The 15471-nt window shown below is 36.0% G+C and overlaps 1 protein-coding gene across 2 annotated transcripts in view; it reads right to left on the bottom strand.

Annotated features, from left to right (window-relative positions):
- Positions 1 to 15471, bottom strand: part of CSMD3 (CUB and Sushi multiple domains 3) — a 1383361-nt gene that overhangs the window by 674166 nt on the left and 693724 nt on the right. For both annotated transcript variants that reach the window (XM_069601113.1, XM_069601114.1), the window contains one exon: positions 9365 to 9486. In XM_069601113.1, the coding sequence (XP_069457214.1) occupies positions 9365 to 9486 (122 nt within the window). The remainder of the gene's footprint in view (positions 1 to 9364; positions 9487 to 15471) is intronic.

The following is a 15471-nucleotide window of genomic DNA, read 5'->3' as shown; positions in this document are numbered from 1 at the left end:
TTATTATTATATATTTGCATTATAGTTTGAAATCAGGGAATTTGATACCTCCATAATTCTTTCTCAAGATTGTTTTGGTTATTTTGGGGTCTTCTGTGGTTCTATACAAAGTTTAGAATTAAAGCTGATCCTTCATGTGTTTGAACCATATAGTTTCTTTTATAAGTGGAGATTTTTTCAATAAATATGTACTATAGTACTACATTCTGTCTTCTCCCTGATGGATGAGGATAAGAGGTTTGTACAAGCTTCCTGATGGGAGGGACTATCTATGGATAAAACTGGGTCTTGCTCTAGTGGTAAGGCCATGCTCAGTAAATCTTTAATCCAATTTTCTGCTGATGAGTAGGGCTGTGCTCCCTCTCTGTAGTTTGGCCTGAGATGGCCCAGTCTTAGAGTCTGTAGTCTTGATGGTAGGCTATAGGCTCCATGGTAGGAATAATGGAAATGTTCTCCAAGAGGACTTATGCCAGCATGCTGTACCTTCCAGGACTGCTGCTGCCAGTGCCCCTGACCCACAGCAGGCCACATCTCCACCCAAGACTTTCAAACACTCACAGGCAAGTCTTGTTTAGTCTCTTTGGGGTCACTGTTTCTTTCTTCTGGGTCCTTGTGTGCACAAGGTTTCATTTATGCCCCCACCTCCCACCAACAGTCTCTCTTTCCCTAGACCTGTAGGAGTTCTGTAAATCAAATCATGCTGACTTTCAAACTCAGATTCCCAGGGGATTCCCTGTGCTTTTGCTAGATCCACAGGTTGGGAACTCCGCTGTGGGACCTAGAATTTTGCAACAGTGTGAGAACTTCTTTGAAATAGCTGTTCTCCAGTTTGTGGGTTGCACACCTGGCCGCTCTATGGTGGGACTAATAGTGACCTCCTCCAAGAGTACTTATGCCAAAAAGTGCGGCATGTGGTCAGATATGCAGATGACACAACCCTTATAGCAGAAAATGAAGAGGAACCAAAGAGCCTCTTGATAAACTTGAAAGAACAGAGTGGAAAAGCTGCCTTAAAACTCAACATTAAAAAAACTAAGATCAAGGTACCTGGTCCCATTACTTCATGACAAACAGATACAGAAACAATAGAAACAGTGACAGCCTTTATTTTCTTGAACTCCAAAATAACTGTAGGCAGTGACTGCAGCCATGAAATTAAAAGATGCTTGCTCTTTGGAAGAAAAGCTATAGTAAACCTAGATAGTATATTAAAAAACAGAGATATCACTTTGCCGACAAAGGTCAATCTAGTCAAAGCTATGATTTTTCCAGTAGTCATGTATGGATGTGAGAGTTGGACCATAAAGAAGGCTGAGAACTGAAGAACTGATGCTTTTGCAATGTGATGCTAGACAAGACTCTTGAGAGTCCCTTGGACACCAAACAGATCAAGCCAGTCAATCCTAAAAGAAATCAACTCTGAATATTCACTGGAAGGACTGATGCTGAAGCTGAAGCTCCAATACTTTGGCCACCTGATGTGAAGAGCCAACCCACTGGAAGACTCTGATGCTAGGAAAGACCAAAGGGCAGGAGGGGAAGGGGCTACACAGGATGAAATGGTTGGATAGCATCATCAACTCAATGGACATTAGTTTGAGCAAACACCAGAAGATAGTGAAAGACAGGGAAGCTGGCCATGCTGCAGTCCATGGGGTCGCAAAGAGTTGGACACTAACGGCCAACTGAACAACAACAACATAGTACTAGAGTTGATTCATCTGCAGATAAGAAACCATGGTACAGAAAAGTCTGACTGTAAAGTTATATGTACATTTTCAATTGTGCAGCAGTCAGCACCTCTAGTCCCCATAATGCTCATGGGTAAATACGTGTGCTATAGCTCTGTGAAATATGTCATTGATATTTATAAGCACTGCATTGAATCAGTAGATTTATTTGGGTAGTATGGACATTTTAACAATATTAATTCTTTCAATCCATGGGCATGAAATATTTTTCCACTCTATCTTTTTCAATTTATTTCATCACTGTCTTATAATTTTCAGTAGAAAAGTCTTTCTGGACTTCCCAGGTGGCTCAGTGGTAAAGAATATACCTGCCTATGCAAGAGATGCAGGGGACACAGGTTTGATCCCTGAATTGAAAAGATCTCCTGGAGAAGGAAATGGGAACCCACTACAGTATTCTTGCTTAGAAAATCTCATAAATAGATGAACTTGGTGGGCTACAGTTCATGGGGTCACAAGGAGTTGGACATGACTTAACAACTGAGCATCCACCTTGCCCCCCATAAATGTTTTTTACCTCTTTGGTTAAATTTACATGTTTGTATTTTATTTGATGTCATTATAAATGCAATTATTTTCTTAATTTCTCCACAGCATACTTTTATTGATAGATTTTTGTATCCTTTGATTTGCCGATTATTAGTTCCTTTTTTTTTTTTTTTAGTGGAGTCTTTAGAGTATTCTATTTGCAACATTAAGTCATCTGCAAATAGTGACAGTTTTACTTCTTCCTTTCCAATTAGATGACTTTTATTATTCTTTTACTCTTGCCTAGTTGCTGTGGCTAGGATTTACAGTACTGTGTTGAATAAAAATGGTAAGGTTGGGCATCTTTGCCTTTTCCTGATTCACAGGAAAAGCTTTCAGTTTTTCACTGTTGAATGTGATTAGCTTTGGATTTTTCATATAAGCCTAAATTATGTTGAGGTTAAGTTCCCTCTATATTCACTTTGTTGAGAGTTTCTATAATAAGTGGATGTCAAGTTGTCTAGAGTTTCTTCTGCATCTATTGAGATAATCATATGATTTTAATCCTCCAATCTGTTAATGTGCTACATCATCTTAAATGACTCAAAAATGTTGAAACATCCTCACATCTTTTGAAAAACAAAACTTGATTGTAGTGAATGATCCATTCAAAGTATTGTTGATTTGGTTTGCTAATATTTTGCCAAGGATTTTTGAATCTATGTTTATCAGTGATATGGGCCCATAATTTGTGTGTGTCTATGTGTGTGGTGGGGCGGTCCTTGCCCTGGTTTTCATATCAGGGTAATGCTAGATTTGTTAAATGCATTTAGATATGTTTGAAAGGCTTCCTTCCTCTTTATTTATTTGTGTGTGTGTGTGAAAGTTTAACAAAACTTGATTATTAAATCATTTTTTAAAGTTTTGTATTGGTAGAATTCTGTAAAGAAGCCACCTGGTCCTGGGCTTTTGTTTTCTGGGAGATTTCACACTACTATTTCAATCTCCTTATTAGTAGTTGGTCTATTCATATTTTTATTTTCTTCATGATTCATTCATAGAAGAATATGTGTTTCTATGAATTTACCTATTTCTTTAGATTGTTGTGTCTGTTGGTGCATAGGTTTGTTTGTATAGGTTCTTTCTCAGAACCACATTGCTATATTCTATAGATTTTTCTTATGCTGTATTTATGTTCTCATTCATCTCTAGTTTTTTTTTTTTATTACCCATTGGTTATTTGGTAGTATATTGCTTAATCTTCATATTTTTGTCCTCTTTTTCACCATTTTTTTTCTCATGATTGATTTATATGTTCTTACCATTGAGATCAGGTATGACTGCAATCTTCTTAAATGTCCTGAGATTTGTTTTTTGACCTAACATGTGAACTATCTTGGAGAATGTTCCATGTGTGTCTTGTTCCATAGACAAGAATTTCTATTTTGCTGATTTTGGATAGGGTGTTCAATATATCTATCAAATTCATTTGATGTAGGGTATTGTTTAGGTCTACCCAGAGAGTAAAGAATTTGCCTTCAAGGAATGAGGCCCAAGTTCAATCCCTTGGTTGGGAAGATCCCTTGGAGAAGGGAATGGCAGCCCACTCCAGTATTCTTGCCTGGGGAACTCCATGGACAGAGCAGCCTGGTAGGCTAGAGTCCACAGGGTCACAACGAGTTAGACACAACTGAACAACTAAGACACACACACAGTTCCTTTATTGATTGTCTGCCAGGATGACCTGCATAGTGATGTAACTGAGTTGTTAAAACTCCCTTATTATTATGGTATTGCTTTCAATTTCCCTTTGTAAGTATGCTGATATTTGCTTTATATATTTCAGTGTTATGTTAGGTACATATACATTTATAAATGCTAAATCTTATTGGTAAAATGACTCCATTATCTTTTATTATAGTCTTTGTTTTAAAATCTATTTTTTTTCTGAAATAAGTATCATATCAGTTTCTTGCCCTCTGAAATTCCATTTCTTTATGAAATGTGGATAAAAGAGCATATACTTCAGTGCTGTGGGAAGTAACTGAGGTAAATGCATATAGAGTACTTAGTAGAGTTAGTAAGTACTTAAAAATGTTAACCCATTATTATTAGATACAGAATATACTATTTTCCAGAAAGCTGTCTCCTATGTAGACTGCATGCACAATCCTGCTGCAGAGGGGCTGCAGCTGCTCCCAAAGTGTGCTGGTGGGCAAAGCTGGCCTCTAATGGCTGAAGGCCCTGGTCAAAATAGCTGCTGGACACTGGTGAACAGAATCACATTCCAGATGGTTTTGTGATGTTTTGGGGACTTATCTTTCTTATGAAGGATCTTAGGGTTGGGGTGCATGAGGTGAAGTTGAAATCTCTTGCTTCTCAGGGTAACTATCCATACCTTGTGCCTACAAGCTGAACTGCTATGGCTAGGATATGCTATGTTGCTTCGCCTTTTTTTTTTTTTTTTTCCCCTTGGTATGGTGCACTGCTGCACTCAGTGCCCCTGACTCTTGCCTATGCCAGAGAATCCTGGATACACAGGGAAGTCTAGGTCAGTTTCTTGGTTCATGGGACCTTATGAAAGAGGTCACACTATCTTCATTACCTCCACCATAGTTTGCTCTCAGGTAAAACAACAGGGAGGGAACACAGCCCCTCCCATAAACACAAAATTAGATCAAATATTTACTGAGAATGAAGTGAAGTGAAGTCGCTCAGTGGTGTCCCACTCTTTGCGGCCCCATGGACTGTAGCCTATCAGGCTTCACAGACCATGGGATTTTCCAGGCCAGAGTACTGGAGTGGGTTGCCATTTCCTTCTCCAGAGGATCTTCCCAACCCAGGGACTGAACCCAGGTCCCCCGCATTGTAGGCAGATGCTTTACCCTCTGAGCCACCAGGGAAGCCTAACTTCTGAGAATTGCCCTGCCCAACAGAACAAGCCTGGCCCTTCAGAAATGGTGTAGACCTAACAGAAGCAGAAGATATTAAGAAGAGGTGGCAAGAACACATAGAAGAACTATACAAAGAAGATCTTCACAACCCAGATAATCACGATGGTGTGATCACTCACCTAGAGCCAGACAACCTGAAATGAGAAGTCAAAAGGACCTTAGGAAGCATCACTATAAACAAAGCTAGTGGAGGTGATGGAATTCTAGCTGAGCTAGTTCAAATCCTAAAATATGATGCTGTAAAAGTGTTGCATTCAATAGTCCAGCCAATTTGGAAAATTCAGCAGTGGCCACAGGACTGGAAAAGGTCAGTTTTCATTCCAGTCCCAAAGAAAGGCAATGCCAAAGAATGCTCACAATACCACACAATTGCACTCATCTCATGTGCTAGTACAGTAATGCTCAAAATTCTCCAACTCAGGCTTCAACAATATGTGAACTGTGAACTTTCAGATGTTCAAACTGGTTTTAGAAAAGGCAGAGGAACCAGAGATCAAATTGCCAATGTTCACTGGATCATCAAAAAAGCCAAAAAAAAAAAAATCCAGAAAAACTCTATTTCTTCTTTTTTGACTATGCCAAAGCCTTTGACTGTGTGGATCAAAATAAACTGTGGAAAATTCTGAAAAAGATGGGAATACCAGGACACCTGATATGCCTCTTGAGAAATGTGTATGCAGGTCAGGAAGCAACAGTCAGAACATGGAACAAGAGACTGGTTTCAAATAGGAAAAGAAGTACAGCAAGGCTGTACATTGCCACTCTGCTCATTTAACTTATATGCAGAGAACATCATGAGAAACGCTGGGCTGGAGGAACCACATGCAGTAATCAAGACTGCCAGGAGAAATATCAATAACCTCAGATATGCAGATGACACCACCCTATGGCAGAAAGTGAAGAAGAACAAAAGAGCCTCTTGATGAAAGTGAAAGAGAAGAGTGAAAAAGTTGGCTTAAAACTCAACATTCAGAACACTAAGATCATGGCATCTGGTCCAATCAATTCATGGCAAATAGATTGGGAAAGAGTGGAAACAGTGGCAGACTTTATTTTGGGGGCTCCAAAATCACTGTAGATGGTGACTGCGGCCATGACATTAAAAGACGCTTACTCCTTGGAAGAAAAGTTATGACCAACCTAGACAGCATATTAAAAAGCAGAGACATTACTTTATCAACAAAAGTCAATCTAGTCAAAGCTATGTTTTTTCCAGTAGTCATGTATGGATGTGAGAGTTGGACTATAAAGAAAGCTGAGTGCCAAAGAATTGATGCTTTTGAACTGTGGTGTTGGAGAAGACTCTTGAGAGTCCCTTGGACTACAAGGAGATCCAACCAGTTGATCCTACAGGAAATCAGTCCTGAATATTAATTGGAAGGACTGATGCGGAAGCTGAAGCTTCAATACTTTGGCCACCTGATGCAAAGCACTGATTCATTGGAAAAACCCTGATGCTGGGAATGATTGAAGGCAGGAAAAGAAGGGGATGACAGAGGATGAGCTGATTGGATGGCATCATTGACTCAATGGAAATGAGTCTGAGCAAGCTCCAGGTGTTGGTGATGGACAGGGAAGCCTGGCATGCTGCAGTCCATGATACACAAAGAGTCAGACATGACTGAATAAATGAACTGGACTGTACTTAGTATGACTGCATCTCTATTTCTCCTACCTGCCCTTTGTTGTTATCCTTTCACCCTTTGTTGTGGAGATTGTTTTCATCCTGTTTTCAGGCTGTCTTCAGAGCAAATTATCCCATATTTAGCTATCTGAGGGAAAATGTGCTTTCCACCATCTTGAATCTTCCCCAATGGTTGCTTTTAAATTATCAAATATAAAGAAAAATATGAGCAATTATTTTTGAATAAAATCATAGATATTGAGGCATTAATATGTTGGTTAATTTGGGTTTAAACCAATGAAGAGAGATCTGTGCTTGTGCTTTATGCCAGTAATTGTCTTACCAAGAGTTCAGACATGGCAATCTATGGAAGAAAACCTTCCAATTGTATTTGTCAAAATACACAGTTATGACCTGTTAGTGCACCATAAAATTAACTTAGTGAGATGTGAACAATATTTAAAAATAGATTACAACATGTTAAAAAATAGAGAAGTGCTTTCATATAGTTAGGGGAAATTATTTTTTCACACTCTGTGTGTGTGTGTGTGTGTGTGTGTGTGTGTGTGTAAGTGAGTGAGTAAACTGTTAAATATTAATTGTGGGTTATGCTTGAAAATGCTTGAATTTTCATAGGATACCTTACAATGAATATAAACTAATAGATCCTAAATGAATATACTCAATCAGCTTTCAATAAAAAGAGTAAATAAAGTAATCATTAATATATCTTCCTTAGAAAATAGATATTTTAAGTGAGAAAAGAATAGATAAAAGTTTCGTAGATAGTTAAGAAAAACAAGGAGAACTGTCATGACCTCTGTGAAAATTCAAGTAAGTCAATAATGAAAACTAATTAAACTTAGCAAATTAGACATCTTATTGAACAGGAGATAATCACCACTTTGTTCTGTAAATTATAGGTAATTACTATCACACAAAAAAAGTTCTATCTCAATACAAGATTAATACAGAACATTTGTTCCATACTTTATAATGAATTTGATTCATGTTATCTTAGTATAAGATACTTATGTCTTAGGGTGAGATATGTCATAGTAAGTAACCCACATGTTATATGATATATAACATTGACTTTTGCTGTCTACATGATCTTAGACAAATTATTTAGCCTCTTTATTAAATGCAGACATGAAAGTATATTTTCCTATTAAGGGAATTTTTTAAATTAAATAAGTCATTAAAAGTACTGTGAATGACACCTGGCATGTTGCTAAATGTTCAATAAATGTGATTTTATTTTTCAAGTAGTTCTTGATTTTTTTTTCCCTCAGAAACCCATAATTTTCTCAGAGAAGGTATTCAATAAATAAAATTTGTTGATTTGAACTGAATTGATGACATGGGTTGGATAAGTAAAATGACTTCCTTTGTGCATATGAAAGATTAGATTTAGTGATTTTTTTTTCCAGGTTTATACACATAGTTTAGGGAAGGCTAGGCTTCTGACCTAGTTCTTATGACTCATAAATCAGGGCTCTTCCATGAGGCAAGTCTAATTTACCACTGAGTTAATTTTTAAAACAACTTTGCTACCCTTGTGATTATATTTTATGAACATAAAACCCAAAAGTTTTTGGAAAATAGCATATTCTGTATCTAACAACTAGTTAACATTTTTTAAGTACCTACTAACTCTACTAAGTACCCTGTATGCATTATCTCATTTACTTCTCATAACACTGAAAAATATGTTCTTATTATCCACATTTCAGAGAAAGAAACTGAATTTCAGAGAAGTTAAATAGCTTGATCAGAGTTGTTATTTGGCAAGTTCTAAATCAATATTTGAACCACAAATTTGACCCAGTTTTATGGGTTCTATCACCAACCTTTTCTTAATCTAACCCAGAAAAGATATTACAAAATCTGAGACAAATTTTGATTCTTCCTTTGTAGGTCCTTGCTACATACCCTTAGGAGGAGAAGCAGGATGGAGAGAAAAGGAACAGAAACCTTGCTAACCATTCCCTGCTTTTTTGTTCATTCAGCATTATAATTTTGTTTGAGTTCTGTGGTATATATGTATTTAGATAGATTACTAATTTTAGTCAAATAGACAATACAACCTTTAGAAATCCCCAAATAATGAATCTTCTATTAGTGTAGAGCACATTAATAAATTTTATAATAAAGAATAGCTGAGTGATCTGTGGCAATAGAGAAACATTGAAAGGAAAATCAGCTATGTATAAAAACAGGATATACCTGAATGATAAGACGAGTAGAAAGATATGAAGTGATAAGTCATTATTTATGGTATCTTTGAAAAATGAATATATTTACAAACTGCAAAAGCATATTTCAGAAAACATTTGTTTATAATTCTAATGTGTTCTTATTTATATGTTAGTTGAGATAGAATTACAGTATTTAATTGTTTTTCTTATTTCTCATATAAGTGTAGGTTTTATATAATGTATAGGTAGGAAATATTTCAGAAATCATACTTCAGCTATGAATTTTCTTTATTGCCCTTTCCCTCATGATTTCCTTGCTTTTATCTTTATGATTATGCTTTTGCACCAGAGATGGTTTTCACTTACCTTATTTGTATTCACTGCTGTGATGACCCAGACACATTGTGCATTGCTGTCATACTGGAATGGAAAGTTGGGAGACGTAAATGTTCCACTTGGTCCTTGAAGATTAGAGCCACATGTCTTCACTAAAAGAGAAATCACATTTTAAAAGGTGAGCATGTGCCACATGCAAAATCACAGCATTAAAATATCTTGCAAATAGACTTTAAATTCAAAATTGCACAATAATAACCACATTCAGTTCAGTTCAGTCGCTCAGTTGTGTCCGACTCTTTGCGACCGCATGAATCACAGCACGCTAGGCCTCCCTGTCCATCACCATCTCCCGGAGTTCACTCAGACTCACGTCCATCAAGTCCGTGATGTCATCCAGCCATCTCATCCTGGGTCGTCCCCTTCTCCTCCTGCCCCCAATCCCTCCCAGCATCAGAGTCTTTTCCAACCACATTGAAATATGTATAATGACATTCTAATGTGACTTATCAAAATGAGAGTGGTTTTTACATCCTGAAGTTCACAAGTCATATTTTAAACATTAATTGAAAAATAGTTATGAATAAAAGTGTGAGGCATGATAAATTATTCTATGACTGTAAATAGGTTAGTTTAATTAGACAGAGGTCATATTTATTCAGTATTGTGTTAAGAAAATTTTATAAAGAAGAAGAAATAAAGCTTTGGATTGATTAAGCAATCTAAATAGTGTTTTCCTTTCTATTTATTAAGTACACTAGGACTCATAATAGCATAATACCATAAAACTTGCAATTGAGCCATCAATATTAAAACTACTTTTTCTGTTCTTAGGACTGTGAACTAGGCCATTCAGACTGCAAAAAAAGCTACACTAAAGTAATTTTAATAAATACCTACAAAATCTGTGTTATAATAGTTCTTCAGTTTTCTAACTAATCTCTCTTCTAGTTAACCAAAGAGTTACTGACCACACTGTATCTGAGGCTTGACTTCCTTCTTGAGTGCCACAAAAGTTTCTAGGTGGTATTACTTTTGCTATGCAATTTTTGCCTCATTCCATTAAAATACTGCCTAAGTCATCTTTCCCCCCTCCAATACATCAAATGTAATTCACTGTATTTTTAAATCATGTACAGTTTAACTTAGATTTTTCATATGCACATACGACTTTACATATAATCATTTTGAAGTTCATTAATGGAGGTCCCCAAAGTTATTTTGACATGTCCAAGATCTTCAACTAGTAACTAGTATAGTTAAGATTTGAGCTCAGGTCTTCCCACTCCAAGTCTTATCTTTTTATCACGAAATGTGTGTCTTCCTAGTATGTTAAAAATGTAATTTTTTGCTAGTTCCCCCCCCCCCCTTTAGCTCATATTTTGCACAAATCTACTTTTGACAACTTTCTGGTGATTCAATGATTATTTTTAATCTTCTCTTGTTTGTGTATGATTTCTAAATTTTAAACAATATAAATACTATTTTATAAAAAATAATTAATTATATTTTCCCTCAACATTAATTACCAATCTTTGCTTTTTTCATTTGCTACCTCCCTCCTTGTAAGTCTACCATGCTCACTACTCCATTTCCTTCTCTCCTGTTCAATTTTCAATTTCCAATTTCTGCATTATTAATACTTTGGCTGATTTTAGGCTACCAAAGTTCTATCAAGGCCTTACAAAATTTCTGATGCCTCACAAAATTTTTTCCTAGATTTATTGAGACATATTGATATATAACATTAAGTTTAAGGTGAACAACATGAAGACTTAATTAACATTTCCATTACCTAACATAATCAGCATTTGTATGTGTGTGTGAATGTTTAGTGAGAATGTTTAAGATCTATTCTCTTAGTAACTTTTGAGCATGTGATACAGCATCAGTAACTACAAATCACCGTACTGTATATTATACTTTCAGAAGTTATTCATCTGATCAACTGGAAGTTTTCTCCCTTTAACCTAGCACCTCAAGACTCACTTTTAAGAACTGCTATTCTACCATCGGACAATTGCATTCATTTCCCATGCTAGTAGGTAATGGTTAAAATCTTGCATGCTAGGCTTCAGCATTAGACCAACCAAAAACTTCCAGATGTCCAAGCTGGGTTTAGAAAATGAAGAGGAACCAGATATCAAATTGCCAACATTTGCTGGATCACAGAAAAAGCAAGAGAATTCCAGAAAAATATCTACCTTTGTTTCATTGACTATGCCTTTGACTATGTGGGTCATAACAAACTGTGGAAAGCTCTTCAGGAGATGGTGAGGGACGGGAGGCCTGGCATGCTGAATTCCACAGGGTTACAAAGAGTCAGACCTGACTGGGCAACTGAACAACAACAATATTCTACTCTCTGGTTCTGTGAGTTTGTCATTTTTAGATTCCACATTGAGAGCATTATACTGCAACTTCTTTAAGTCTTCCATGTTCACTAGTCTATGTTTTCCTTCACATTCCCCCCGCCCTTTTTTTTTTAAACTTTATTGGAGCATAGTTACTTTACAATGTTGTGTTAGCATCTGCTATACAGCAGAGTGAATCAGTTGTATGTATATATATACCCCCTCTTTTTAGACTTCCTTCCCATTTAGGTCACCAAAGATCGTCGAGTAGAGTTCCCTGTGCTATACAACAGGTTCTCATTAGTTATCTATTTTATACATAGTAGTGTGCAAATGTCAATCCCAATCTCCCAATTCAAATCTCATACCCAGTTCATACCAATTCATAACCCTCTTTGGTTAAAACAAAATATGGATGCTCACAATCTATGGCAGCACTCAACATTATCTCAGAAGTTCTAGGTAATGCAATAGAGTTGGGAAAATTTTGGAAAGCACTACAAAATTCAAAAAAACAAAAAGTATCATTTTTAAACTAAATATGCTATTTGCCTACTTAAGTTCAAGAAAGTTAATAATGTATCTACAATTTATACTACTTTATATTTTAGTCACATAAGCTTCCTTTGAAGAAGAAATGCATGTGAAAATATAAAGTTCTCTATTATAACTGTAAGAGTTGGCAATTCAAATTGAAAGATCAAATTCACACAAGCAACAAAGTGAACATGTAATTTTTAAAAACATTTGGCAAGAAAGGTAAAAGTCTTCCATAAAAAGAAGCATAAAAAATTTCAGAAGGAAATGAAATAAAACCTGTTTAAGTACCAAGACAGGTTGTGTTCTATGTAAGAACGCATATAACTGGAAAGAAAGGTTGCATTCTGCATGGAAAGGCTTTTTTACACAAAAATGTTAACATCCTGATTTTAGGGATTTAAAATGAATTGATACAAATCATGTAATTTTCATATATTCTATGTATCTATGATTATCTTAATTCAGTGTTTTTGACAGTTATTTTACAATATTCTATATGTTTTATTCATATGTCACCTATGTTTTTAAAAAGGTAGAGAATGATGGTTAATTTATCATTTTCCAGCTTTGTTTTGGAAGTGAAATGAGTTTATATATATGGAAACATTGTGAGCTACGTAATTATCTGTAAAGAGGATAATGCTGTTTCAAGAAAATGATATAAGTATAGTAGGAGAAACCAAAAAAAAAAAATCAACCCTAGCTTCTCTATCAATATACTGTAGTCTTATTCTTCCCTCAGGTCAAGCACATACAGTTAACTATGCTCGGAAGAACATCTACGAAAAAGGTTAAATACAATGAAATATGATTTTGTTCAACTGTAACCTTCAGGCATTTAAATTTGTGCTAGATATAATGTTTCAACTACTTGAGCAAGACAAGCAAAAGTTTTATTTTCTGGTTGAGTAAGAAACATTCAATTCACAGGTTAAATATTATTTTTGCATGTAATATACCAACTGGGTCCTGTCTATAGTTGTCTCTGAGTCTACTGAACCCTGAAGTATCTCTTTTAGTCTCTCTTCCAGAATCTTTTTTTTTTTTTTTGGAATATTGAGGGACTTTGTTGATCTTGTTCCAACATATTCTCAGGATTTGAACATTTTATAAAGCTCCTTCCACTCACTTACTTGCAATTCCTACAACACACTGAGGATATTTGCACTTTAAGACCTTAGTACTTGTTGTATTTCTCACTTTATATAGGTTTCTCCTCAAAGAGTTCTTAATAGTCTGTTCTGTCTGAATAATCTATCTAAACTTTGATTTTTAACCTTCATATACAATTGTATACATAGATATCCATATTTATGAAAAGTATATACATATACAAATGTGTACAGACACACACATATATACAATTGTTTACTGTCTCAGAATGTTTACTTCATGAGAGCAAGGACTCGTTTTATTCACCATGGTGTCTCCAGTGCCTAGAACAGCATGTGGCACATAGTAGATATTCATTAAATATAGGAATGAATGAATGAATGAACCCGTGACTAAAATAATGAGAGTTAACAACAAAGATTCGATTTTGTTTCTGACTGGTATCTCCCCACTACTCCCCAACCCATCTGGCTTTTGGATATAGTGGCAATTTAAGCTATCACCCTTTTGTAGATATTCTCTTCCACAAATGTTTCACTAACAGCTCTGTGAACAAGTAAGTTCTACTGTCTCCTGCTCTGGGCTTCCCTGGTAGTTCAGATGATAAAGAATCCACCTGCAATGCAGGAGGCCTGGGCTCAATTCCTGGGTTGGAAAGATCCCCTGGAGGAGGGCATGGCAACCCATTCCAGTATTCCTGCCTGGAGATGCTCCATGGACAGAAAAGCCTGGCAGGCTACAGTCCATGGGATCACAAATAGTTAGACACAACTGAGCATAGTCTCCTGCTCTAAGGCTGTCCGTTGGGTATGTTGGAAGACTTCTAGCAAGTAGTAATTCTTTGTTATGAGGGGTATGATATGAGGGGTATGATGTGTCTTTAACAGAATCATTAGGATGAAGTCCAAGTGGCTTTGTAGTCTGTGTACCTCCACTATCCCTGCCTCTTCTACCTCCTTTGTGTTCACACTTGAGCAAATCCAAACCATCTGAATCTCATTATTTCACCTGTAAACTTAGACAGTTAAACTATATCACCCACACCCTCTCACAGGCATACAGTGACTTTACAATTATATTATGCATTTATCTCTGTGCTCTTAATGGCTTCTCCAAATAGGTGCAAAGAGGTTAGTAGAGCTTGGAAGTTATGTTGTTGTCCAATCTCAGTGATATAACCTTATTGTTATTAAAATGGTTTGATGGCATATAAAACATAGAAATTTGTGTTTTTTAATATAAATTTATTTATTTTAATTGGAGGTTAATTACTTTACACTATTTTATTGGTTTTGCCATATATCAACATGAATCCACCACAGGTATACACATGTTCCCCAAAACTCAATGTGAATTCAGGTGTATTTGTAATATTTCTCTTTTATTTCACCTGTAGGTTAATATTGTGATCTCACCCTAGCAGAAGTATTTCCATTTATATCTTTGAATATCTACAGTGATCTCTTTGCTCATTATCCAGGGATGTGGACACACAGTGTTAGATTATTTCTGAGAATAATCTGACATCGGCCATGAAATAAACTATATTTTTTTATGCTACACAAGAGGTGGTAGACAAAGCAGGTGATACTAATTTTAACTTTGTAGAGTTTCTATCACTTCTAGAAATTCTAACTTGTAATTTGGAAAACTGGATGTTTTAATAAGGTATGATGATGAACACATATAACAATGATTAAGCACGAACAGCCCAAACTTTGTGAGTTTCATCAAGTCAGAACAGCTTAGACTATGTGAGATGTACCAACAAAAAATTTACTTTTTTAGGGTTTCTGATGGGGTCCTGTGAGGTATGATGATAAATATTGCTAGGAAAAAACCTAAAATGACTAAAACTGAATGTGTTTGGTATTTAATGATGAACAACTACTAGTATTCATTGAGAACTGAACATGGAGTGACATGTGGTTACTTCCCCACATGAAAGGGAACACTCCCTGATCTCACAGAGGTAAACTACAGAAAATATTACTCATAATTTCCTTCTAATCTGTCTTAAGGAGATCCAACCAATCCATTCTAAAGGACAGCAGTCCTGGGTGTTCTTTGGAAGGACTGATGCTAAAGCTGGAACTCCAATACTTTGGCCACCTCATGCGAAGAGTTAAC

Source organism: Ovis canadensis, chromosome 9 (genome assembly GCF_042477335.2).
Source record: "Ovis canadensis isolate MfBH-ARS-UI-01 breed Bighorn chromosome 9, ARS-UI_OviCan_v2, whole genome shotgun sequence".
Lineage (NCBI taxonomy): Eukaryota > Metazoa > Chordata > Mammalia > Artiodactyla > Bovidae > Ovis > Ovis canadensis.
The sequence above is the reverse complement of the archived record's forward strand: the minus strand, read 5'-3'. Positions and strand labels throughout refer to the sequence as shown.